General features: G+C 43.7%; 1 protein-coding gene across 3 annotated transcripts; it reads right to left on the bottom strand.

The window, feature by feature from the left end:
- Nucleotides 1-15578: 15578 nt before the first annotated feature.
- On the bottom strand, nucleotides 15579-26254 carry LOC134137231 (transmembrane protein 14C-like). 3 transcript variants are annotated; one of them, XM_062569966.1, is made up of 5 exons: nucleotides 26133-26254; nucleotides 24967-25175; nucleotides 23535-23618; nucleotides 20544-20645; nucleotides 15579-16154 (listed from the first exon to the last, which is right to left on the bottom strand). In XM_062569966.1, exons 2-5 carry the CDS (start codon nucleotides 25154-25156, stop codon nucleotides 16147-16149), a joined length of 384 nt encoding a protein of 127 aa, XP_062425950.1. In that variant the 5' UTR covers nucleotides 25157-25175; nucleotides 26133-26254; the 3' UTR covers nucleotides 15579-16146. The 3 variants fall into 3 exon arrangements, with proteins under 3 accessions (XP_062425950.1, XP_062425948.1, XP_062425949.1); XM_062569964.1 differs by lacking the exon at nucleotides 26133-26254 and adding an exon at nucleotides 16369-16456 and having other exon boundaries at nucleotides 24967-25087; XM_062569965.1 differs by lacking the exons at nucleotides 24967-25175; nucleotides 26133-26254 and adding exons at nucleotides 16369-16456; nucleotides 23743-23829.
- Nucleotides 26255-27031: the final 777 nt, after the last annotated feature.

Below are 27031 nucleotides of genomic sequence, written 5' to 3'. Positions count from 1 at the left end.
TCAAACAAAGCTCGAGCAAAACCTCCCAGTCCTTGTCTACAAGAAATCCCCCAAAGAGATGGCATAAAACAGAAGAACAAGCACAATGTGGTCAAGCTGCTTGGAGAACCAGTGGGGCATTCACTCACTCTTTGCTCTGCGGGAAGCAAAACTCGAAACAACTTTTGGCAGAAACAAAAGCGTTTGGGGCATCTTGCCTCTCAGGTCTCTCTTAGCAAGCGACCACCACCTGTGCAGCACGTGCACAGTAAATTCACAGCTCCTCAGAAACCTGGGGGGGGGGGGGCACCAAGGGGACACACCAAGGGGCCCTCCACCCAACGCCTCCTCGGGAGAAACACGACAGCCCTCAGCGTGGGTCTTCCTCCACCTGCTGTCCCCTCTGAAGGGCCACGAGCTCCCCCTCAGCATGGCCCCCTCCCCACTGTTACAGTGTAGGGGCTGTGCGCCAACGAGCACGATACAGAGCTTGTTTTCAGCCAGGCTAGTGGGAGCTGTGTTGGTCTTTACTTATCTCAAACTGTTTTTTTCCATCTATTTATTATATTTGCTGGTACTTTGCCACTCCGTGGGAATATATACGTATTTTTTTTTTCAATGTCCCCATAAGGCTGCTTGTATTAGAAGCCATCTAATGACAAATAGGATATTTCATTCCAGCTAATGCCTACTGCTTTTCGTCAGCAGGTCTCAAAGCTCTCTCTGAAGGAGTCTGGCACCTCCATTTCCAGTTCACGTAGACGGAAACCGAGGCACAGGAAGGTGGGCAGTCCAAGGTCAGCAGGGGATCCAGGGACAGGAGCAATTTCTGCTGACTTCCCACCCAGTGTTGCATCAACAGGAGCCCTCTGGTTGAGTAATCAGGGTTTTTAAGCCCTTTCATGTACATTGTATGGCTTCATGTATGCACTCCTGTTCGTCCTCACCCCCTGCTGCAGAAGCCTGGTTTTGTACACCTCACCCTGACATCCATGGCAAAACAGACCTTAGAGGCTCACCAAGCTACGAGAGCCAGCTGACAGCGATCCACTTCTTTCTAGAACACATGTGATTTCTGATCAAAAGCCAGCAGCTTGGTTGGCAGGAAAAGACTGAAAAATATCATTGCAATTATTGTGGAGAAATTTGAAGCTTTAACGTTATCAGCAGTTTTGTAGAATGAAACATAAAAGTGCAAAAAGACTAAGCAACGCTTTGCAAGCCATATGCTTTCTCAGGGGATGCTGGACAATTTTTAATACACTGGTTGGATAGGCAAATTCCTGTGGTTTTAGTCCATAGTTTGAGATGACAGAAACTGCTAGACTGACATGTAGGGAATAAAAGGAAAAGACAAGGCATTTCAAGTTGGATATCAGAACAACAGAGAGTCTAATACTGCCGGGTTAATGCAGACCAAACTCTTTAGTGGCAATCTGCCTGCCTTAAGGCTGCAGAACACAAGTCAAATTCAGAAGCAGGAGAAGGAGATCAATACGGAGCAGAGTACCAATTAACATCCCCAGGTTTCAAGAACATCCTTCATTTGTCCTTCCCTTTGTCTCTCTTACAGCTCGGTCATTGCCAGCACTGATATTTCCCTGTAAGTTAAGAAGCTAGTTGCAAGTATAAGTATATATAAAGAACTAATGCACAGTATACATTAGAAGTCTGTGTTGAATCTACATAGAAAAACAACATTTAAGTTTAAATACACAAGGTTTCTTGCATTTAGATCAGAGATTTACCTGAGGAACAGATGCGATTTGTTAAGTAAATGCCCTTTCTTATTCTCCTCACAGATACATTTACTTAAAATATAGTACATATTCTTGTATTGCAGTGAAGATTGGAACTTTAAATGCTTAGCTCAGCGTCTTGCGCTGAGACCAGCTCCAGCATCTCTCTTTGATCCCTCTTCCCAAGTGCCCCTGGCGAACATTTAAAATAGCAAAGCCTTAGCCTGGAGGTGGAATTTCGTGCTTTCGTTTGGCTGCCTCACACCTCCCCTACCGTTCAGCTGCTTGCTTTCTCAAGGCAGGTCTTTACTGCCGAGCTGAAGCTGGGGCTGCAGCCTTCACCCAGGCACAGTGGGCACAACGTGCGGGTGGGCACAACGTGCTTACTGCCACGAGCACGGCAGTAATGTTCATGTTGCTTCAGGTACTTTATGGGGTGCTCCAAGGCTTTTAGGCAGCCTCCTGAACCAGCGGCCCGCTCCAGGCCTCCCCTGGACCTCCTGTTGCAAGACCGTCACTTGGCCGAACTCCAGTCTAAGCAATGCGTTCCCGGGCACTGCTCTCCTGGGCCAAGCTGGGGACATCCCCATTGCGGACTGGTCATGCAGCAGCAGGCCTCAGGAAGGTAGCGACACTAATTGCCCTGTGTTCATTTAATTAATTGCAACTCATTGCTCTGGTGACAGCAGCCATGTCCCCTCCCCGTGAGGGGCTCAACCCGCTGTCTTGATCCTGAGCAGGGGCAAAAAAATGCATCATCCCGAAACGGGCTGGCGGCCCGCGAGAACCGCACTCGGGCAAAGCTCTGCATCCGCTGCCTCCTCCTCACCCGGTGGCTCCCTTCCTCCTCCAGCGCTTCAGTCAGAGCGGCTGCAGCAAGCTGGCACTGCTTTGACAACCAGGTTTCGCGTAGCTCCTGGATGAGACCCACAGGCGCGTACCAGAGCCGCCGAGCTTATGGAAAGCTGCCCATCAAATACGGCTCATGGGAGCACGCACCGCAGCTTCATTAGAAAAGGCATTATTTACTCAGCAAGGCTCCAGCTGTGCCAAATCTTATGTACACGTGCATCCCACTTACATTGTGGGGCCAACCAAAGTCGCCAAACTACTGTGTATAAAAGACTGTGTAGAAAATGCATAGATGGTCACAGAGCACAAGATTGATTTTTCTGCAAGCTGTCAATTTTCTGCTTCTTTGGGCAAGAGGCCTGTGCAATAAGTGCAATAAGTAAAATAAAATGGGAGTGAGGGGGAGAGCAGGGAGAGGGGAGTTACCATCTCCATTTCCAAATTCAGCCTGTGCGGTCCCTCAGCTGGATTCCACTTTTTTTTCACAGGGTCTGTCATGGGCCCAGTAGTGATGTATTTATAGCAATTCATCCAGAAATCTAAAATTCAATCAAACCCAGTAGGAGCAAGCTTATTGGTATATATTTTTCATTCACTGCATGACCTGAACAAAGCCACCTTTGCTTTTGCATCATCTTTTGTTTAAGTTTATAGCTTGGTACAGAGGTTCCACAATGATGCACCTATCATATCATTTTCTGATTCTGAAGAAAGAAATTGTATTTGCTTTTGTTGCCTAAATCACATTTCTCCTCAGAGACAGTGTGCTGGCACTTGTGCACTTTGCTGCAGGTTTATATGAAGAAGGCTTTTGAGATGAGCAACAGCAAGGGACCAGGATCTCCATCACAGGCCTTCTTTCCAGAGCATTTCACTCTTTAGAAAAATTCACTCCTGCCACAAAATAGGTTATTTTTATTGACACAATCAACAGTTCCCAAGCTTCAGAGGCGTAAAGGGAAGAGCTCACTGCAGGTGTATGTTCTGCTTACATGTGCTGCAAGGATATGGAGCAGCCAGGAGGAGAAACTGGTGAAGGATCTGGGCACCGAAGGCTTTAGGCAACGGGAGGGCTGCTTTCCCTGTGCCCAGCGCTGCACATGAGCAGGGGCGCAGGGCTTGGAGCCTGCCTGGCTGCACGGTGTAGACACAGCCCTTTCGGCCCATCGTCGGACAGTGAGCAGCGGTGGCACCTCGCAGGCCAGGTCAGTGAGTGTCCTCGGGGGCTGCTGGCTCTGTGCCCAGGCCCAGCCGACAGCGAGGCTGCACGTGCAGCCCCTGTAGCACACGTATACAATGTGTGTGTACTGGCCAGCTGCACAAATCAGCATGCACAGGCACGTTCAGCCCTCATACAAATGCAAACAGCACCCACGGCCTCATCCTGTCCCACTGACCGCAAGGATGGGGTGTTAGTGGAAAATGCATACATGTGTTCAGCATACGTACATGCATACATAGGGGCTGGGGTCGCCCAAGAGCTGGGCTAGGTCACTCAGGCCACCCAGCAGCTGCCCCTGGGTCCCTGCTCTCCCCAGCTGCCAGCATGGGGACACATGAGCCCCCAAGGCTGCAGCCCCACAGCAGCTGCTGGGACAGAGCCCGTGTGCATACCAGCATGCACACACACACAAAACAAACATGCACACAAGCATGCGCACAAATGGGTCTCCCAGTTGGCCCCCCCGACCCCACAGTCTCCCCAGCAGTGGGTCTGCACTGCCTGATCCCACCAGAAGGCAGCTCCTCTGGTCACCTCACACGCAGACATGTGCACGAGGCTCCCCAACCTCTCACCCTCTGGGCCAGCTGTGCATTTTGTAGTGGTCACACACCAATGCGCCACCCTCACTCGCTCCAGGCGCTGGCACCACAGATATACAGGCCCTAAAACACACAGTCCCACTCCAGGGGCTAGCAGAGGCCTCTACATGCTCCTGCGTGCAGCATAGCTGTCCCCTGACCCAGGAAAATCATTAGAGATGGAGTTTCTTAAGAAGACAGGACACTCTGCTGATCTGGCGCAGGGCACGGCCAGGCAAACGTATTGCCCAGCAGCCTGTTTACATGCTACCGGACCCGTTCATCCCTGTATCCCTCTGTTTTCCCATGCTTGTTCTTCCCCAAACCACCTTGATCCTATGCTCCCTTTTCCTCCCTTTGGTTCCTGCCTGAAGTATCCCATAATAAGTCTTGTGCAATCACAGGGTGCTTTTCCCGGCATCCCATAAGGCGTCCCATGTCCCCTGGTCAGTAACCCCTCAGTCCGAAAGGTGCTCTGGGAAGCCTTTCTGCACACTGCTTGCGGTGGCCGTCCTCCAGCCCTGGGGTGGACGGCTCCCCGTGACCTCCTGGCAGGGGCTGCGGCAGGGCATTATTTGGGTTTCCCCCCACCATTGGGCCTCTGCGTGTGTGTGGGGCCGGCCTTTTTCACATAACCTTATGATAGTGGCAAACCAAAGGTTCAAGAAATACTAGCAGAGAGGGAAAGGGATAAATTATTCCAGGGGTGACACCAATAAAATGAACAGGGAAGAGACATCTAGGCAATGCTCATGAAGTTTTCAGCTTCCTCCAGCAGCTAAGGGAAGAAATACAGCCCATAGGAATAAAGTTTAACTCTCATGACTATAGAATTTGCAGTGAGCCAGGAAATGCACTTTTCTACACTGCAATTTTCCCCTCAGTCTCTAACCAGGGCTCTTTCTGCTCATGAGACCAGAAGCGTTCCCACCCTCCAGGGCCCAGCCCAGTAGCTCACTCAGCATTTTGCCAGCTGCTCACCAGAAAGCATCCCCGAGAAACACTGGTAAACATGCATTGAAAATAAATGCTGTGTAGCCCTGTTCCCTCTGCCAAGACTGCCTTAAAAGAGAGTTAAAGCTTGCATAGAAAAGACTTCGTTCCCCAACACGACATAATCATAACAATCCCCTTTCCAAAAGCCAATTCTTTCAACTCAGCTCTTCTTAAGTACCCCACTGAGCTAGCCCAGGCCCCACATTTTGCTTTGTTCTTTCTGGATCTGGAAATAAGTGCATTAACAATTTCAAAATCAGCTAGTAAAGATCTGAACTGCAGGATAAGGTTTCCATTCTTCAGCTTGTCTAGTCTCTGTAGAGGGAAAGCTCTCTGGGTGAGGACCTAGGCAGCACCAAGCATGGTGGCACTTCCAGCTCTGTCAGGATCTCTTGGCCCTACTGTGGTTTCAAAATAGGAACACTAGTGCAACGGAAAAAGATTATGTTCTCCCATTATAAAATCACTCTTCTTGATGTAAATGTCCTTATAATCCTCAAGCCTATCTACAATTTTTTTTCCTAATCGTTCTAGCAGCAGCAGGACTAACAAAGCCTGGTTCCTCTCATTTCCTATGCAATTCCTTGTGCAATACTCTCCTCTCCAGATCCTGCTGGGGCAAACTCACAAGCCAAAGCCATGTAAGCATCATTTCCCCTAAAGAAGGGAATACACAGGGCTCAGAAAAACTTCCCTGACTGGAAAAGGCCAGGAGATCACTCCAAGATTTCCTCTGGGCCTCTGTAACCAAACTGTGCAGGTCCTCCAAGACACCTGGGGAAGGCTCAGGGTCTGATCCTCAAGCCAGATCGGGTCTTCAGACTGCCGTCAAGCTGAATTGCCTCAGACTGGGTCGCAAGGGGCTGGTGGAGCGAGGAGGAGCAGTGTTTCTCCTTCCCTGCAGGTCTGCGCAAGTTGCCACCTCATCACTCAGGAGCTCAGGCCGCTCAGACCCCCCCGCCTTGCCTGTAGGGAGAGGATCCCATAAGCACAACCACTTTAACAAGACAATTCTGAGTGGATTAGTGAGTATTAGTTTACCTGTGTGTATTGCTTAAACTAAGCCCGCAGCTGTCTCTTCTGTAGAGAAACCCTGAGGAATGCTTATTGCCTCAGTTCTCTCCCCTTCCGTAAACTTCAGCACAGCCTCAGGAGATGAGCTTTCTTTGTTTTTTTTTTTTTTTTTTTTTCTTTTTCTTTTCTTTTTTCTTCTAAGTCTGAAAAACAAATATCTTTACAGCTGACCACAATCCTCTCTCATCTGTCTTGTTTTCAGAGCTTTATTTTGAAAAGCTAAAAGCTAAAGACAGACAGACAGAAACTCAGGTGGGGCAGTTGACGTACCGCTTCTCAAGTCCGCAATGCCTGGCCCTGGGACACCTTAGGGTAATCTTCTCAAAACCCCTCTTCCCAGGCAACGTCTTCATAGCTCTTCAGAAACAGTACTAAGATGTTTCACACTTCCTTTTTTTTCTTAATCATCTGTCTTTTAATTTTTTCCGTTCCTTCCAAAGATGCTGCACAATCCTATTTCCCCTTCAATTTAGTAGGAAACCAGAGGCACATCCCTTCTTCCAATCTTCTGCATAAAGTGTTTATAAATTTTGTTTTGTAGAGATTTATCATTTCTCTCCACTTTGACAGAAGTGGAACAATAAAGCACTAGGCAGGGCATAAAAATGCAAGATTCATTCTACCTCTGAGCAACACTAAATCTGAATTTTAATTTGCAGCTGCATAGCAAAACCATGTTTGCTGAAGAACGAGAGCATAATGAATATAGCATGAGTCAGACAGTCCTTTCATGATGTTGCCATCTTGGTTTTTAAACCAAGACATCAATTAAAGATTTGAATGAGGTCAATTGAAGTGACCTGGCTAACCAAGATGCAATTAGTGTTAGGCTGACCTCTCTTAGCCTTCTTCTCCCAAACACCTTCTCTTCCTCTGCACACTATTGCTCCAGGGGAAGAAAAGAAAAATGGAGATTAATTAGGTCTTGCTTAACAAGGTTGCTTAAATAGCTAACCCTTTCCGTTCCTTTTTTTTTTTTTTTGTTAACATATATATCATATCTCCATTTATGGTTGACAGGAAAGGATTTGAACACTTTTAACATACTCTTTTAGCACGCCTTTAACTCTTATAGTCTTCCAGATAATACTGTCTGAAGAAGGCTTTGTTTCTATAGGTGACAGTGTACAGCATTACTTTCACATAAGGAATACTCTTGATTAATGTTCTGATCCTAAAGGAAGTCCTGTGGGATACATGCTATAAATCAAATCCACCTAACAGAATCTATGGTTATTTTCTGCCTCCTTATAACACACCATTCCCTAGAGACTGTATCACTCTGGTGGTAACAGCTAAGCGAAAGAGGAGTCATTGCAGTCCACTGGCACTTTTGTCTCGGAAAGGCTGTAGCCTTTTACTGCAGACTAGAGGGTGTATTTGGCTGATGATATGGGGATGGGATACACAGAAATGGATGGTGTATCCACTGATAAATAAATATTGATATATATATAAGCAAATAAAATGCTATAAAAAGCTTAAGCAAAGCTCTTGTGCATACGTGGCACTGCCTGTTGCTGCATATACATGTGGCTGCGCATGCTGAATGCACAACAGTGGCTGAAAGGAGGAGGCTGCTTAAGCCGGGTCTGTGCTGGACAAGGATGCTCTCCGCACCGCCCAAGGACCCAGCCCTGATACGGCCAATCTGTTCTTTATATAAATAAATTAAATTACATTAAAATGAACTTATATAGAGACTATTTACATAACTATGCCCTGCTACCTCTATAAATAGCATGTTGTGTATAGTTTTGTGGTATCCAGAAGCGTTCTGGATGCTTTCAGGTGACACCATGAGGAATGACTGGGGTTTTGCAACGTGCAGCTTCCGCCCTCATTGCTGGTGCACGTGGCCAGAATAGTCTTATAAACCATGAATGTCACTGGAGTTCATCTTGTGTATGACCTTGTGGCATTGAGGACTTACGTTTTACCCATGCCGTGACAAAGCGAGTGAGGATAATGAACAGTTAGACTGTGGTGGATTAGGAAAAACCTGGGAGTAGAGAATGGCAGTTTGTGCACATGTAGGACAGAGGTGCTGGGGACTCTCTTCGGTCACTTCTATGTAGAAGCAGGGCCAGAAGAGAGCAAAAATTGCCTACTTACATACTGTGGTAATCACAGAAAAAGAACCAGCTTTCAGCAAGGAGGTGGATGGAAAGAACCAGCACAAGGCAAACATCTTGAAAAAAAAGTTACAAAATATCTGGGGAAAAACACATAAAGCAAAGAGATGATCTTCATTGCTCAGGAGGGATAAGACGATAGTTGCAGATATAGGAGAAGACCTGGAGATGATCCCTCAGCTGATGCAAATGCTGCCTGGATGCAAAGTCAGGCTTTGGGACCTGAAGGCATTGCTGAATATAGGACCAAAGCAATGCACAACAGAGCACCTAGCACAGTGTTAGACACAGGGATACTAACTACCCGGAGCTCCAGAAGGATAATTTTCACAACAGCTGTGCAGATTAGGGTATTTTTAGAGCATTTTTAAGTTTGTCATTCAGTGACATGGTACTCGGATTCTTAATGCCCATCACAGAAAATTTCCCCTAACTTTCAATTTAGGGCCCATTATTGTTTTGGAAACATCTTGGGTAAGTGAATCAATCTCACTCTCACCTCAAAACACTATAGATGTCATAACCTGACAGACAGATTAAAAACATGATATTGCCTTAAAATACTATTTAATAACCTTATGATTACTTCTGTGTTTTACAACAGCACCTCTTGGCCCCAAACTAGGTCTAGGTCCCCATCATCCTTGCCGGCAGGCACCGAGACATTTGTGGAGCAGTCTAGTATGATTATTTATGGCCCACTGGGAATGTGTCCTCAAAACACAACACATGCCTGTTCCTTCCTACGGGGGGAGGGTGGCGGCAGGAATTTCAGCAGAGAGAAATTTCAGCCCAGAATTTAAAAGCGTTTACTTTGCTCCTGCTGCTATTCGTCTTTCTTCTCTCCTGCTGGTGTGTATTTTTCTGCCCTGCTGGCTGCAGTGCTGCATACTAATAAAGTAATACTTGGCCCGTGCCCAGAGGAAGTTATGTTCAGGTTTATCAGGGAACAGAGGCGGGAGAGAGGGGCTTTCAGCACATCCAGTAATTCTCCTACATATGGATGCTCTCATGTGAACAGCAGATATTTGATTCCAACTATTCCCTGCTGTTATTATACCACTGCTGAAAGAGCATCACCTTGGAAGAGACATGTCCAGCATCCTCTCCCTGATTACGTAGCACAACAGCTTGTGAAGCTCTGCTGTTTATATGGGTCGTAGATGTGTCTAGAGAAAGAGGCATGTCTTCCTAAATCTCTTCCATGCATGAGACAAGCTGATTCAACCTGCAGATTGCATGCAGGCTGATTTTATTTCTTGATGTAAGCTGGACTAAATTTTGCAAGCCTGAGCCGATCTTCAAATATGGTTAGGAAGCGGCTGCCTTCGGGAAGTATAGGAAGAATGGCAGGATGGTTTTATTTTCCTTCTTCGTGTGATTATTACTAGTTCCTTGGCAGCACTAATTTGGGACTGTATAACCTGCTTGGCGAGGGAAGCCCCCTAATCACGTCCTTTCGTTCCTGAGATGGGCACACAGGTAATGATGGAGGAGGTGGATGCCCTCCCTCTCTGGCATTTGGGGGATGAGTAAGTATGAGTACGTGCTCTTCTTTGGGTTTTCCAGCTTGGATAACCAGTTAAACACCACGTTGCCCAAATTAGAGGGAGGTGAGCACTGTTTATCCTCAGTCAGCCTTGCCTACCTCTCTAAAGAGGTGCCCAGCCTGCTGTGCCTCTGCTCTGGCAGAGCATCAGCTTCATCTGAGCAGCACTGCCGCCCTCTCTTGGCTCAGCACGCAGCCGGGCTGCCGGCAAACCCGCGCGGCCAGCGGGCCCTCCTCTCCTTCCCAAACTCACTCTGCATCCAGCACCGGTGCAAATACTCAAACGCTGATAAACCCGAAGAAACCCTGCGAGACGGAGGCCAGAACGCAAAGGTGCGCGGGGAACAGCGTGCTTTATTTTGCCTTCCGTTTGTAGTTCAGCGTTCGTATCTATACGCATGCACGGCTGGTGGTACAGAAGCTTTTCCGGCCACGGCAGCCTGGGAGGGGGCAGCGGGGGGCTCTCCGCAGCCCCGGAGGACCGTGGCAGGAACGCCACCTGACAAGCAGCTCATGAACCTCTGCTTTCAGCTACGGCCGTTAAACTTTCTTTTGCATCGTGAGGCTGATCTTCACGTAGCTTTGGTGCAAACTGCAACAGAGATATGAGGAGGTTGTGTATTCTGATGATTAAAGATGTACTAAAATCAGAAAGTTCTGCCCTTCCTTCCCATTTGCACGTTTAGGGTAGCAGATGTGACGTCTCCATTCAACCACCTTCCTTTTTGCTGGAGTATTCATAGTAATAACTAAGCATTTCCACAACTGTTGTGGTCCCTAGAGGAATGACTCTGAAGGTTTCTGTTTCATTTCCACAGCAGCTCATGAGACTAAGAAAAAAGCTGAGAAAACAGCCTCTCTTAGAGAGACCCAGTACCTAATCCCAGCCCTCCTTCCCTTCCTCGATGTGCCGCTCAGGGCGCTTTCCGCAGCCCACGTCAGTCCAGCTCTCCCCGTAGTACCGCTGACCTCAGGTAGAGCTGCGCCCCCTCCCCAAGCCCTGCCCCTGAGGGTGGCATGAGGGGCAGGATGCGACAGAGGAGGAAACCCACCAAAGGAAGGGACCATCCCCCTTTTAATCTCATCCCCGAAACCCTGAACACTTTCTTCGTCCCTGAAAATTAAATAACAGAGCGTTATAGTATTAAAAACCAAATTCAAGTTAGTACTTTCTGGAGAGGATCTCAAAATACCGGGCAAATGCTAACAGCAATGAAATGACAGAACGGAAGCAGGACCACCCTCTGGTGAGCGCCGGGGGGATAATACCATGTCCAGAAAGATCAAGTGACACCTTTATAATCACGAAATAAGCCACTCACATCCCAACTATGATAGTCTGTCTGAGTTCACCTCCAAAATATAGTCCATTGCTCTCCCAGCTAGTGGCTAAATCACACCATGGATTCCAAGAAAATATACCTTTTGTCCTACATGATTCTTCATATATTTTTTAAATAGCATAGAATTAAAACAAGGACAGACTATGTTAATTACCAGCAATGAAACAGTGCCAGATCTACCAATTCTTGCTTCTGTGGTAGGGAACGTATTTTATAATATCCTGTGTAAGCACCCAGTAAAAGACAGGAAATAGCAGACAGGCAAACTGTGTGCAGTAGATGATAAAGAAGAAATTATCTCCATTTCACAGGTTCAGAAGAGAGGCACGGGAAGGATAAAAAGAACATCTGAAGTCACTTGTGACACTGGATTGAGCTGGGGTTATGGCACCAAAGCATGAGCATTTTGACCTGCTCCAGCATGGCATTTCAAGGAAGCAGGAGAGAAGATGAGATGTCTGGATGTCTCAGCGCCATTATTGAAGCAACATATTGCAGTTTTTACTGTAGAGATTTTGAAGAAACAAAGACTTTTCTCTTTCTACACTGACTGCCTGGAGGTTCTGCTGCCCTTTTTTTCCCCTCCCATTTTTCCAGGTAATTAAATTGTTCAGTCAGAAAGCATGAATATAATGCCAAGAAGCTAGGAATTCTAGCACCACAAAGCGGTAATTGCTTAACACTTCAGGCCATATTAGTTTCAGCAGGGACCAACCCTCAGCCGGGGATGACAGAGTGCCAACAGCTCCCACTACAATGACTGACAGAACTAGGACATGGCAAATTGCACTTTCGAAGCCTGCAGCAGAATGAGAGCTAGGGGATACGCTCTGCATTAAAAACAGAGTCATGTGCTATGTTGTTAGAACAAGGGTAAGTAGGACAGCCCATGACTATTTCCTTTCTAAGCTGTTTCACTTTAAATATTCTTCCTTCCTCCTCATTCTTCTCCTTTGCTAGGCCTTTAAAAGACATTTTTCTGCCTGTAATACTAGTGTAACACCACTTGTATTCTCGTATTATTATAACATCACATATCTAGTATTAAATTAAAGGGATTTTTGCTAGTTGTGAGTCACATTAATTGAAAGACCAGCTTAGGGTGTGACATCTATTGATAGATGAGTAAAAATAATGCTTTTTCTCCTCTCAATTTATTGCTGCAATTGAACGTTCGTACATTATTGCTGTATTAGATGGCTCTGTGCTGTACCCACAAAGACTAAGGCATGGTCGAAGCACCTCAGTATACAAAATTATGACCTACAAAAAAATCTTTGCTCACATCTCCACTGAGTGGCATGTAACATTCCCACTTTGTATGTGTCCACTGATGCCCCGGTGAGCTACTCAGTACCCTTCTCACACCTCAACCCGAAGGGTCTCAGAAATGGGGCCCTCCCTAAATGCTTGGGTCTAATCGACCCAAAGAAAAATGCACCACTAGAAGACTTTGAAGAATAATTGAAAGGCCCTGAATAACATCCTGAATGGGGAAGAACCTAAGGTTTGCCAACAGGAAACATACAACACAGGTGAAATTTAGGTCATCTCATGGCTCCTCCACCTGGGAAGAGCATGACCTGGATTCCACTCACCGATTTCAGGACTGTTTCTGTATTTTTGCCAGTTACTACTTAGCTTTAAAAGGACACTAGAAAACAGTTGCTCCCTTTTCCATGGGCCCCAGAAACTTTGCACTCTCTTCTGCACTGTAGCATGGCTTCCCAAAGCAATATTCCCCGTGTGGGATATCCCATGGCCTGAGGCATCGAGGCCTCTCTGGGAAAGGGGGTTTGAACCTCCCTGGAGGTGGGAACTGAACGGAGCCCGAGGCCCCTCACATTTCAGGACTTGTGGTAACCACCTGCTAATACATTAGACAGCTATTCTTATACATCACCCTCAGGAGGTCTAGGGGCCAGCACCTCCTTTCAAGAGCCCACTCTACCACCAAAGTGTAGAGGAAATTTCTCCCTGAAGTCTTGAGCCAGCCACCTTGGCTCAAGAGAGGTGTGAAGTACTTAACATTTCTTATTGCCACCTGGCTTCCACCAGGCACTCTGTATGTGACAGCAACACAGTGAATAGAGGGTCTGGGTTTCCACTCCGAGGAATAAAGAAAAGGATTTGCTGCAGTCTGTGCATTGTAAGACTAGTTTCCTGTTGTTGCATATCTTTAAAAAAGCGGTATTCATTTCAGAATATTAAAGATGGTAAACAACCTTGTTTTTATTTTCAGTGTGCTTTGAATTAGCCTTAATTTGAGAATTACTTCAACAATTAATTTCCTAAAAAAATCACTCTTGCAAAATATTACATAAAATTTGACTTAACAGTGTGAAGTTTTGCTGAAGCCATGACACAGTCACAGTGAATTCTGTACAAATGTAATAATCTCAATTTAAACAGAGCTCAACCTCAGTGAAAAAAAAAATCTTCAGAAGAAAATAGGAAAGAAGATCTTACAGGTCTGCAAAAAGGAGAGGAGAGGAGAGGAGAGGAGAGGAGAGGACAGGAGAGGAGAGGAGAGGAGAAAAAAGAAAAGAGAAGAAAAGAGAAGAAAAGAGAAGAAAAGAGAAGAGAAAAGAAAAGAAATCATCCTAGAAGCATAAGCAATCTGTAGAAGGGATATTAATCTCTAATTTTTGAATGGTTCCAGAAAATTCTACAGCAGACAGAACAGTCTATTCAATTACACATGGTGATCTAAAAACACAAAGGTCGTTATAAAACTTCTGTTGGATTTTGCCTACAGGATAGTCACAAGAGATTATGATTTAACTAAGACTAGAATTTCAGACATATTTTCACTTTTTTTTTTATGGTACTCCCAGCAGACCTCTCCTGTACTCAACAGGTTATTTATGGGTAAGTGTCTAGAAACAAGAGAGGTCACAATATGAAGCATGTTCAAAAAGCTAGAATGAATTTCATAATTTCATAGCTTTCGTTAAGATTGCAAAGAAAATTAATAACATGGATATCATAATTGGCCCATCATTTATACATCTGTGATTATTTATTTCTACTACTGCTACAGGGATTTTCATCAAATGAAGACACTGTGATGAAATGCCACTGTGGCTCAATACTGTCAAAGCAGTGTCTTCCAAACAGGAAATATAAGCTTTGAAGTGACCAATAAAATGGAACAATTATGTAGTTTAAAGTTAGCTTTATGTAGTTCCAGAGAGAATTGTTTAAAATTTCCTTTAAGCACTACAAAATAGAAAATATTTTATAGGAATGTGATTACTGTGCATAAAATTTAAGTTATGTTTTAAACCTAATTTGCCATAATTAGATGTTATGCAATTAACAAAGGTTTGATATAATCAATGGCGTACTCATCCCAAAAGGAAATTCTAAATAGTCACTAAATAAAGTATCACTTTAAAATACAAGTAGAGTTACAAACAGCAAGAATCCTAGTAACTTTTAAAAACTCTTTAGAGGTTTATGTTGAAAAAAGATTTTCTTTTACGCATTTCTTGCAATTCTTTTTCATTGAAATGCTAAGACTCTACTAGTTGTGCTTCTGCCAACAGAGCTGGGAGACAGAGCACAGGAGAAACAATTTAAAACTACAGGGTCAGATGACAGGTGCTGCTGATTCCTTTTCTACACTCACATCATTGGGCACCGTACAAGAATGCGGAATTCTCCCAACCCCAAGGTTTCCTAGTAAAAGCAGATCTGAGAGGCATAACCATCACTGTATGTGATAAAAAGAAAAAAAAATGATGATACATTTGGTAGCCAACTAAACCTGTAAAATCAGAACTGTATGATATTATCCTGTTCAATTCTGATTATACGGTCCTTTGGATAGATAACGTTTAACTATTCATTTAGCCTAACACATATCTTGCTCAGTTAATCCATGGTGTAAATTTCTTTCTAAAGAGGGCTTTAATGCAGCATTACTGAAGGCCCCAACCTAATTTCCTCTTCTGTACCTCCATTTAAAAAGTGATTTTTAAATATCATGAAAAGACTGCACTTAGGTAAAAGTCCACTGTAAAGAATTTCACTGAGAAGAAAGTAAGAAGGTAAAAAATACCTCCAACCCCATACACACAGAAAGGACACAAAAACATGCCAGTAAAGTCTTATAACAGATTTTATTTGTAGAAGAGCCATTCTCTTTTAACATCATTCCACAATAAAAAGATCTGTTTGGTGTTATACACTTATGGTCTTACAACTTAGAATGCAAGCAGGGAAAGCATACTGTAACACGCAGGATAAAAGGCATGAGATACCATAGTGCTGTATTTGGCCAGCCACTCATGTGACTCTTTATGGATACTTTCTTAAATATGAGTCCTCCCTGCTTCATACATGTCATCAGTTTATTTTGGAATATAAAAACTGGAAGAGTTGAAATACACTGAGATGTGTTTGGAAACCAAGACCAGTATCTTACCACACAACAACAGCTCTACAAATGATCTTTGAAACAAATGGCATCTTGTATATATATAAAAAAAACTCTCATAATTTTCTTTCCCATTATTAAAAAATAAGCTGTCTTGATATAGAAAACTTTTCCATCCTTTTTCTTCTGCATTCCTGCATCTTCATTCTCAGGTTTCCTTATTCAGAGATTAAGCTGCAAAACTACTTATCGTGTGGTTTTTCCATCATTTTCAGTGCTAATCTTCCAACCATTAGCAAACTGTTTATGGGGGAAAAACACATTATAAGTTCCCAAAATTAAACAATAATAATAATAATTTGTCAATTCATTATCAAGTATTTCCTATGTAACTGATGCAGAGAAAACATAAAAAGACATATAAAATGCAATTTATTTGATCAAAGTTAAGCAAGAAAAGAAATCACATATAGGGGGTTGAAATATGTATATACTCTCTATATTTGTATTGTACCTGACACCAGCAATTAACCCTGCAGGCATGAATTTTCCAGAGTTGTAAAATCTCATTCCCATGACGGCAGTCAATGTTCCAGATGTAACTTAAATGAGAAATTAAAGAGTTCAGTCAGCAGAGATGTACATGTGAGAGAGATGCTTGTTCAGAAGCAATGGAACAGAGATAAGTAATATAAATTAAAAGAGTGAAACAGGATTATTTTATGTGGTGGCCAAAAAGAGTCAATAAATTGTGTAAACTTTTGAATGTCTTAGTATGGAAAGAATAAATATTCAAAAATGAGTTCTAGCAGACAATGCACTCTATATACTCGTGTCCTTCCCAAGTTTCTTTGGTAAAACATGCTGCTTTGGAGCCTGGGAATAACTTATACCACATTGCTTTGGAACCAACTCTTTCCTAGCACCCTAGCAAAAATCACTAAACCTGTGCATGTAATTCCCCCACTTCTTGAAGAGGGAGATAGCATTTTCTTGCCTAACTCCTACTGTTGAAGAATTAACTGATTTATATTTGCAAAAGACTTTGACAAGCAGTTGTGCTGTTTAAGTGCTAAGCACTACCAACCCCTGAAAGCTGTACTGCTTTCCGTTATCTGATATCAAAGAGTGAATACCATCCATCTTGACTGCTTGACATTGAGACAGGAGCCAAGCAGTTTCACTGAGCCAATAAAAGAGGAAGGGCAATCCCTGGAACACTGTATCTCAAAGAAAGATTGATTACTACAAAAAATATGCAGAAAACACACCAATGAAATCCTTAGCCTTAGCATGTAGCTGCTATCCAGCGATAACATAACAGCACCACATAAAAGAGTGGCTGGAACAAGCATTCCCTATTATTGCTCCCTGCATGATGCAAAACTGTTACATTGCTGAAGGACCCAGCCCATCCTTGGTCCTAGTGAAGGAATCAGATCAAGGACAGAGAGGATACAACTAAAACACAAATAGTGGCCAAATGTGCACTTACAAGTATCTAAGTTAAAGCAGTCTAACAAGTGGTAGACACCAGGAGCTGCAGAAATTATTTACGAGTATATTCTCACCCTATTTCAATTGCAAGTTACCCTAACTTACTAGTGAACAAGAGTTAAGTTCAAGTTGTATTATTTTGCAGCTGGCATGGGCTTTATGCACGCACAGGTTAAAGCAATAGATGATCACATGCTAAGCTGTCTTAACTTGATTGTGCCTGAGTGCTGTGTGGACATAAAGACAAAGATCACATTCTGGAGACACATGTCATAGTACATACAAGTTTTTAAACACAAAATGTGTACCTCATTTTTTGGTAAAGTAAGTGAAATAATGGTGTTTTGATTTATTTTACCATATGAGTTTACTGTATCAGTTTATCCTAGCACACATTTTCCATGAATATGAATAACATGATGAATAACAGATATTCTCTTCTCCTGTTGCCAAGAGGAACAACAGTATAAGTTCAAATTGTCATCCAAAGCATTTTATGCTTCAAATAAAAGGGATGCAGAAAGAAGGAACACAGTGAGAAAATGCTGAGCAAGACACACCAAAGTGGTTTTTAAATATGTATTTTCAAAACACCCTTTAAAAAAAAATAAAAACAACTAAGTGTTGTTAACTGTTCCTGCTCCAGGGGAACAGGTTTAAAGGTCTAATTTAAACTCAATTTAACTCTAAATTAAACTCAATGTTGTCATGGATGGCTATGTGCTTTTTAGGAAAGACAGGCCAGGAAGGCGAGGTGGTGGAGTTCCAGATTGGAGAGAGCAACTGGAATGCATTGAGCTCTGCCTAGGGGTGGAGGAGGAGCCAGTCGAGAGCCTATGGGTGAAGATCAAAGGACAGGCTAAGGTGGGAGACACCCACTGTTGTGGGTGTCTACTACAGGCCACCTGACCAGGAAGAGGAAGTCAACAAGGCCTTCTACAGACAGCTAGAAGCAGCCTTATGATCACAGGCTCTGGTTCTCATGGGAGACTTCAACTACCCCGATATCTGCTGGAAGGACAACACAGTAGGCACAAACAGTCCAGGAGGCTGCTGCCGTGCATTGATGATAACTTCTTGACACAGATAGTGGGGGAGCCTACAAGGAAGGGTGTCCTGCTGGACCTTGTTCTAACCAACAACGAGATGTGAAGGCTGGGGGCAGCCTTGGCTGCAGTGACCATGAGATGGTGGAGTTCAGGATGCTGCATGAAAGAAGTAAAGACAATAAGCAGGACTGCAACCCTGGACTTCAGGAGAGCGGACTTTTGGCTCTTCAGAGACCTACTTGGAGGAATCTCATGGGTTAAGGTCCTAGAAGGAAGGGAGGTCCAGGAGAACTGGCTTGTATTCAAACATCACTTCCTCCAAGCTCAAGAGCAGTGCATCCCAAGGAGAAAGAAGTCCAGCAAAGGGGACAGGAGATTGGCATGGATGAGCAAGGAGCTCCTGACAAAACTCCAACAGAAGAAGAAAGTACACAGAATGTGGAAGAGGAGACAGGCTACTTGGGAGGATTATAAGAATGCTGACATCCAAAAATCCATGGGCCCTGATGGGATGCACCCACAGGTATTGAGGGAGCTGGCGGATGTTGTTGCCAGGCTGCTCTCCATCATCTTTGAAAGGTCCTGGAGAACTGGAGAGGTGCCTGAGGACTGGAAGAAAGCCAGTGTCACTTCAGTCTTCAAAAAGGGCAAGAAGGAGGACCCAGGCAACTATAGGCATGTCAGCCTCATCGCCATCCCTAGAAAGGTGATGGAACAGCTCATTCTGGATGTCATCTCCAAGCATATGGAGGAAAAGAAGGTGATCAGGAGTAGTCAGCATGGATTCACCAAGGGGAAATCCTGCTTAACCAATCTGATAGCCTTCTTTGATGGCATGACTGGCTGGGTAGATGAGCGGAGAGCAGTGGATGTTGTGTACCTTACTTCAGCAAGGCTTTCGACAGTCTCCCATAACGTTCTCCTATATAAACTCAGAAAGTGTGGGTTATACAAGTGGACTGTGAAGTGGATTGAGAACTGGCTGAAAGACAGATCTCAGAGGGTTGTCATCAGGTGGTGCAGAGTCTAGCTGGAGGCCTGTGGCTAGTGGAGTCCCCCGCGGCTCACGGCTGGGTCCCATCCTGTTCAACTTTTTCATCAGCGACCTGGATGAGGGGTCAGAGTGCCTCCTCAGCAAGTTTGCCAATGATACCAGGCTGGGAGGAGTGGCTGATACACCACAGGGCTGTGCTGCCATTCAGAGAGACCTGGACAGGCTGGAGAGCTGGGCGGAGAGGAACCTCATGAGATTCAACAAGGGCAAGTGCAGAGTCCTGCACCTAGGGAGAAATAACTCTAGGCACCAGTACAAGCTGGGGGCTGACCTGCTGGAAAGCAGCTCTGCAGAGGACCTGGGAGTGCTGGTGGATGACAAGTTAACCATGAGCCAGCAAAGTGCCCTTGCAGCCAAGAAGGCCAGTGCTATCCTGCGGTGCATTAGGAAGGGTTTTGCCAGTAGGTTGAGAGAGGTGATCCTGCCCCTCCACTCAGCCCTGGGGAGGCCTCATCTTAAGTACTGTGTCCAGTTCTGGGCTCCCCAGTACAAGAGAGACATGGGGCTACTGGAGAGAGTCCAGCATCAGGTTGTGAGGCTGATCAGAGGACTGGAGCACCTGCCCTATGAGGAAAGGCTGTGAGAGCTGGGCCTCTTCAGCCTGGGGAAGAGAAGACTGAGGGGGGATCTTATCAATGTGTACAAGCACCTGAAGTGAGAGTGTCAAGGGGATGGGGCTAAAGTCTTTTCAGTTGTTCCATGTGAAAGGACTAGAGGCAATGGGCAAAAACTGAATCACAGGAAGTTCTGCCTGAATGTGACGGAGAATTTCCTCACTGTGAGAGTGACAGAGCACTGGAACAGGTTTCCTAGAGAGCTTGTGGAGTCTCCTTCTCTGGAGATATTCAAAACCCACCTGGATACGATCCTGTCTAACATGCTCTGGGAGACCCTACTTGAGCAGGAAGGTTGGACTAGATGATCTGCAGAGGTCCCTTCCAACCTCAACAATTCTGTGATTCCGTGTAATTTGTAACATCATCAGATTAACTCTTGTACAGTGACTATTGCACTTCTATGTAGTCATTTTAAGTACCCAGTTATTTGAGTAAATATAATCCCACATAAATAAAATTCCAGAAGACTTACTCAGAGAAATCCATACATTATTTGGATTCTGTGAGAGCTGATAGGCACCCAGTCCAGCAAAACTCCCAAAGAGAAGGCCAGCAGCTAGAGATGGGACACTACCTGAATGAATCAAAGACATTGTATTTATTAGAAGCTAAGGAAAAAAAATCTGTTCAACTGCTGATATTCTATAAAACAGGTGATAACAAAAAAATGAGCATTCACTCTTATTAAGCAGATTAGTTTTCTTAAGTTATTAAGACTATGCTGAGCTGAATGAAGAACCATGTTCAAATACTCTTGCATAAGATACAAACGTGTTTAATTCTTTAACAGCAAAGCCATCGATATACTTATGATGCAAAAACTAGTGAGAAAAGCTTAAGAATCAGCATGATCTTTGTGTGAAATGAAATATGTTATTTCAACAATATGATTTCAGAATTTTATGGGAAGCAGTAAACTGGAGGAATTAAAGAGCAAAGGTGCAAGATCAGAAAGAAGGATTTGTAAGCTAAACTGGGCAGGAGAGTATTCAGACAAATAAGAAGTTGCCAAAGAGCAATGGGGAGTCAAATAAGAGAGGCTCTATCTCTTGAGTATGCCTGAGATCTGATTCAAAGGTCATTGCTGACTTTGGAAGAAGATTCCCTGGACTCACCTAGCATTTGGATCAAGTCCTTAGTACAAACGACAATCCTGAGCTATCAGAAGATAAAGGATATCATATCCAAAATGATGATTCATAGATGACATCAATTAATGAAGTATCATGACTATTGTGAGTGATGAATGCCCTTAACAATGCTAACAGAGAATTCAGACTTATTGCTATTGAGGGCAATACTTTGTATATTCCATTTCTTTAGGTCACCTATAAAAGGAGTGGAGATTGCAAAGCCAAGCTAATAAAGATCTCTCAATGTTACTTGAAGAAAGACTGTACATTGCTACAAGAAAATAATAATTCTTCGGTTATCAACAAGGCAGCTGCAATGTTGCTTCAGATCCTACTTTTGACAAAAAAAGCAAGAATTAAAGATGATAGACAACACAAGATACCCTTGTACATGTGCAAGGAAAAGATACGCACTCCAGTAAGCAGCTACTCCAGACCTAGTGCAGTTCAGCAACCAACACGTACTAACTACAATTCTTTATACAAGCCTAAAAGCCCACAAATGGCTGTCATATCCTTGAATTTTACCTTGAGGCATTGTTTAAGCAGCTACGGCACATAAACTTACTAGGACAATAATACCACCTCTGGCTCAGGAGGTCCCAAAACATCAGAGGCCCAGAGAACACACTGAAGAGGGGGGGAAATAATAATAATAAAATCAATTTGTGCTTACCCTCTTATCATATTCTTCCTAAGGCCCCTACTGCTGGCCACTGGCTTTGTGGCTAAATAAAGCTAAGATGATTTGTTCTTTTATAACTAGATCTATCGATTAAGGTTCCATTTTGTTTTGCTTCTTCCAAGACATTTTCATGGCAAATTATTAATCAATTTGGGAGAATCATGAAAATATAAAAGTTGTCTTTTACTTCATTAATGCACCTCCAAAACAGAAAAAGGTATCATCAACTGCACATAATCGTTAGATTTCAAATCTTTTCCAGTTAAAGAGCCTACCTACTGATCATTACATTTAACAACCTCTGTGAATACCATTACATTTTTTTCCATTTTTAATAAGGATAGCAAAACAGTCACTCTATTCCACAACTGGATTGACTGTACACTTGCAGATATGCTTATGGAAAGTAGACAGTGAAGAATAAAGCAACTATACTTCTGGACTGTGCTCTCTTTCATCATTCCTCTCTATTCTTTCAAACATGCTCATTCAGTGTTTGTTATCAAAAAGCAGCCAGTTATTAGTAGGGATATGACAAGTTTTTTTATTTCCCTACAAGTTGCTGTACAAACATGTCCTTTTGTCTGATCTTGCACCTTTGCTCTTTAATTCCTCCATTTTACTATTTCTCATAAAGTTCATGTCCCCCTTCAAAAACCCTATGAGCTGGATTTTCTTCTTGCCTCAACATGACCTTGTCCTCCCACCTGGGAATAGAGGATAATATCATTAGTGATAGTATTGATAATCTTGCCTATTGTTTTGTAATGAGCTCAGAGAACTATGCAGAAAATTAGTTATTTAAGTTCTCCGTATTGCCCCTCCTGGCCTAAACTCCACTCCCAGCCCAAAGGACAAAGCAAGCCAGTAGAAAGCAGTAGGGAGTAGGTGTTAGCAGCTATGTAGTCAGATACACCGGTAAGCTTCCCATTGACTTCAGCAATGCAGGAATACGCATTATATCACCAGCACTGAGATGGCTCAGGGATTTCCAAAGCAGTAATGGACTGTGCTGCAGCAGTGGTGAATCCACAGTTCTGCTGGAGGAGAGCAACTGAGAAAAAGGTCAGGAAGGGGAAGGTGTAGGCTAGGGAGTAAGCTTAACGTGAGCAGTGTGGAACAGAAACAAGCTTAAAGACCGATTTTTGCTGTTCAGCTGTACTTGTAGAAGGGATCCTTCTGAAAACTCTCTCTGCAGCACGCAGGACACTGGTAATGCCAACCATTAAAAAGAGTCTTACTAGTCTGTAAGAGGGTAGGGGGGGAGGGAAACCCTTGTGATTCATGTCACTTGAAAACACAGAACAGTTATAGAATGCTTATATTTAAAATAACAGGAAAGGAGAAAGCCTTTCTGAAGCAAACTTCTGTTGGTTGTCCCAAAGAGCTCAACAGAGAGGCTGTACACCAACACCCACCAGAGAGCAAACTGTGGGCTTATCAACCCAAAGCACCAGCTCAAACTGAAAAGCACCGCACCCCAACAGAAGCAAGTTATCAACACATGGCACAGCCTGACAAGCTTTACATCTGCATGAGCACCGAGATAGGAAGTTTTTGTAAGAAGCCATCAGCTCACATACATTTATGTTGCTGCGTGGGGTGGGGAAGGAGGGATTCACGACAAGCAACTTGCACACCATACCTGCTTTTGCATAGCCAATAAGCCCTCCTGTTGCCACCAGGGCAGCATAGCCAAAGCCGAGCCAGTCCACAGCCATGCTGGAAACTGGAAGAAAAAAAAAGAGAAGGGAGTGGGGAGAGGGTAGAGAGCTGTCCTTTTTTTCTTTTTTCTTTTTTTTTTAATCACTCTATTGCTGCAGGGAGTGTTTTCGCAATCAAGGCCTGCCTACACCCTACAGGAGGTGTAAGAGCTGCAAGCCAGTTTGCTGGGAAGGCGGCGCAGCTCAGCATCAGCGCCCCGCCGGCCCGAGCCCCCCGCAGCACTCACCGCCTGCCGGCCCCGCTGCGCTGCAGCCCGGGGCGGAGCAGGGTACGGAAGGGGAAGGGAAGAGAGCGAGCAGCGCACCGCCCAAAACCTCCCTTTTCCGGCTGGTTTTGGAGGAGGAGAAAAAGTAAAAGATGTAAGGAGGCGGGGTTGGATGCGCCCCGAAGAAAGTGCGGGGATCTCCGCACGGCAATGCGGGAGGGGCGTGCTGGGGATGTCCAGGCACGGAGCCGCCTGCAAACGAGAACACACTTCGGTATAAACGAGGTTTTGTGGGCTGCTTCAGTGAGGCAGCCGGGCTCCCTCCGCACTGTACTTATTTCCGCCCAGTGCGTCCTAGTCCTCTAAATGACGTGAGGGTTTATGGTGCAGCTGCGAATTTGGGGTTGGGTTTTGGTGCGGGTCACATCTCCAGGCAGTCAACATGCTGCTTCTAGCTTTGAGTAAGAATTTCAGCAGAACCTTTTTATGGAAAATGTAGACTACTTTATAATCCTCAAAATACAGTCATCGCTAGTGCAATGGGAAACAAGTCAAAAGACAGAAGAAAGTATCTGGTAAAATGTTTTGCTTTTTTTTTTTTAGTCTGGAAAAAAAATGTTGACAGATGATTAAAATTGTGTACACAGATTTATGCTGAACTTTGTTTTGTTAAGTGCTGAAACTGGCTTTCTTTACTTAAGTGGTGCTGCATGATTTATTCCAGTTGGGTGGGCACTTACCTCTCATGTACATTTAGCCACACAAGCAGCAGAGCTCCAGCCATGCCCCTGAGCTGGCCTTTAGTAGCCCTCCATAGTAGAGACATAGTAGATGTTTTGCGCTACAAAACCTCACTACTCTGGGCTTTCTGCAAAATGCAGCTTGCTTTAGAACGGGCGGGTGTTTCTGTCTTGTATGAGTTAGCCTAAGGGTCAGTCAGCAGGAGAGTGTTTTAATTCCCTTTTGGAATAAATGGTTTAAACATAGATCTTCTGTTTCCCAGAAAAGTGCCTTAACCAATGCATATCTAGGCTACTCTGGGATGGGGTTCAGTTTTCTGTTGAAGCTGTGGGCTCAGGTTTCAGTGGGCTGCGTTTTGTAATGCAGTTCAGGAATTCCCAAAGAGAGGGTTATAAAATATTCCTACCCACAGCTGCCAGAGCTGCTGAAGTCACTTGAGGCTCTGCCGAGAGGCTGCTTCCCAGGCTGTGATTTGCAGCCATGGCTCTATCTACTTTGCCAGTGTCATCCATGTTCACCCTGACACAGGAGAAGCTTTCTCCCTGCCGACTTGTCCTCTCTCTCTGCCCTGTTGGCTCCCCTCTGTCACTCACCATAACAAGAATGGAGAATGTTCTGGAAAAGAAAATGTGTGCAAGAAAAAAAATTGCCAAGTACTGATTAGTAGTTGAACATTCACTCAAGGTAAACAAAATATGAGTTCTGTATTTCACTATAAAAGCTGTTGTCTTCCCTATCTCCTGCTGCAGTCACAAATTGTTCCAAGCCTCACTATCATAGAATCATAGGATCAGTAAGGTTGGCAGGGACCTCTGGAGATCATCTAGCCAACCCCCCTGCTCAGCAGGGTCACCTACAGCTGTTAGACAGGGTTGCATCCAGGTGGGCTTTGAAGATCTCCAGAGAAGGAGACTCCATAATCTCATGAGATGCGTAGTTCCTTGTTACTACACAGAGTGTTCAAATTTACACAGATGTCTAATGTTTATTTATAAGTCTAGCTCTTAGAACCAAAATTCTCTGACTTGTTGCTTCTTCATCTTTAAAATACAGTGCAGACTGGATTTTTTCTGATGCTCAGACCTGAGCTTATTTCTGTAAATCGTGACGTGCATGGTTATAAGCTCATGTATTCAAAAATTCAAATGATGGCAATTGTTTTAGTAGTAGTAGCCATTTTGTCAAGCAGCAGTCTTTGTCAACACTATAAAATAGGTATCTGAAAATATTTTACGAAGCTTAAATAAGAGAATATTACAAGTCCTGTATACCACAGGTATCTAGCTATCAGTTAAAAATCTGCCAAGTCTACAAACTGTTTTAAGTCTTGTATTATTTGGCAGTGTTTGTGTACACACATATTCAAAGTACCACTAAAGTTCAAAGCTGTGTAAATTAAAATTAAAGTACAGCTGAAATCTCTATTGTTGAATTAAACCGAACTCCTACAGGGGTTATGAGCACTATCTAAATAAAGGAAACAGTCACACACACAATTTACCGACATCTACCTTGAAGAGAATACTGCCATTGCCACATGAATAATCTCACTACAGCCCAGAAGATACTCACTTTGTTTCAGTGTCAGAGCATACTCGGACCTCATCTGGAGTTATGTCCTATTTTATATCCTTAAGACAGACTGCAATCCTGTCTCTAGATTTGGCTCAATCATTTTTCAGATTTCTTTGACCTTTTCTCTTGTAACATGAATAAGGAAAAGCAGATTATTCCTAAAGTGAATCAGAACAAAGTATAACTCCAACTATCTTTTGAAAACAGACTGCTATCATAGTGCAGAAAACAACATTAAAATGCCTTATTTAAAAGAAATAAAAGAACATTTAGTACAACTATTTGACCTTGTTCTCTCCACCTCAACTTTGTTTTTCCCACTGTATGCTTATGTTGAGACTTAGAATAAAATCCTGTTCCCACTGACTGATAAGTACAGGAATTCACTTTTTGTTTAAGTACAGAACAGATGGGTAACATTCTTCCATCATGACAAACTTCAAATATGTTAGATAATTTTTCAATTTTTCTTTTTTTCTTTTTTTACAATACAGCTCAGACTAAAGGGAAGGGAGGAAAATGGAAAAATTTACTCAATATAAATTCTTCCACTTAAATATACATAGTCTTCTGAAAAAAAAGACTTAAATCATGTGACCTCCTAAAGCTATTCTATCCGTATTTCATAAATACTAGTATTTTGAAAGTTCTTGAAAGTATATACTATAAACTTGATACAGAATTTTTATGAGTATTCATTTAAACGAGGAAAATCAACTCCTGGAAAAAAGGGACCTAAACTATATGTATGGGCACAAAAACTTAAAAAACATTAAAGGCATGAAATATAAGGTTAAAAAAATAAACATTTTGTTTATAAACTCTACATATATGACAAGAGGTAAAAAGCAAATTTTTTTAGTGAAAGTATGAGTGGAATTTGATCATCGTATTTT

This window comes from Rhea pennata, chromosome 2 (assembly GCF_028389875.1).
Source record: "Rhea pennata isolate bPtePen1 chromosome 2, bPtePen1.pri, whole genome shotgun sequence".
Taxonomy (NCBI): Eukaryota; Metazoa; Chordata; class Aves; order Rheiformes; family Rheidae; genus Rhea; species Rhea pennata.
The sequence above is the reverse complement of the archived record's forward strand: the minus strand, read 5'-3'. Positions and strand labels throughout refer to the sequence as shown.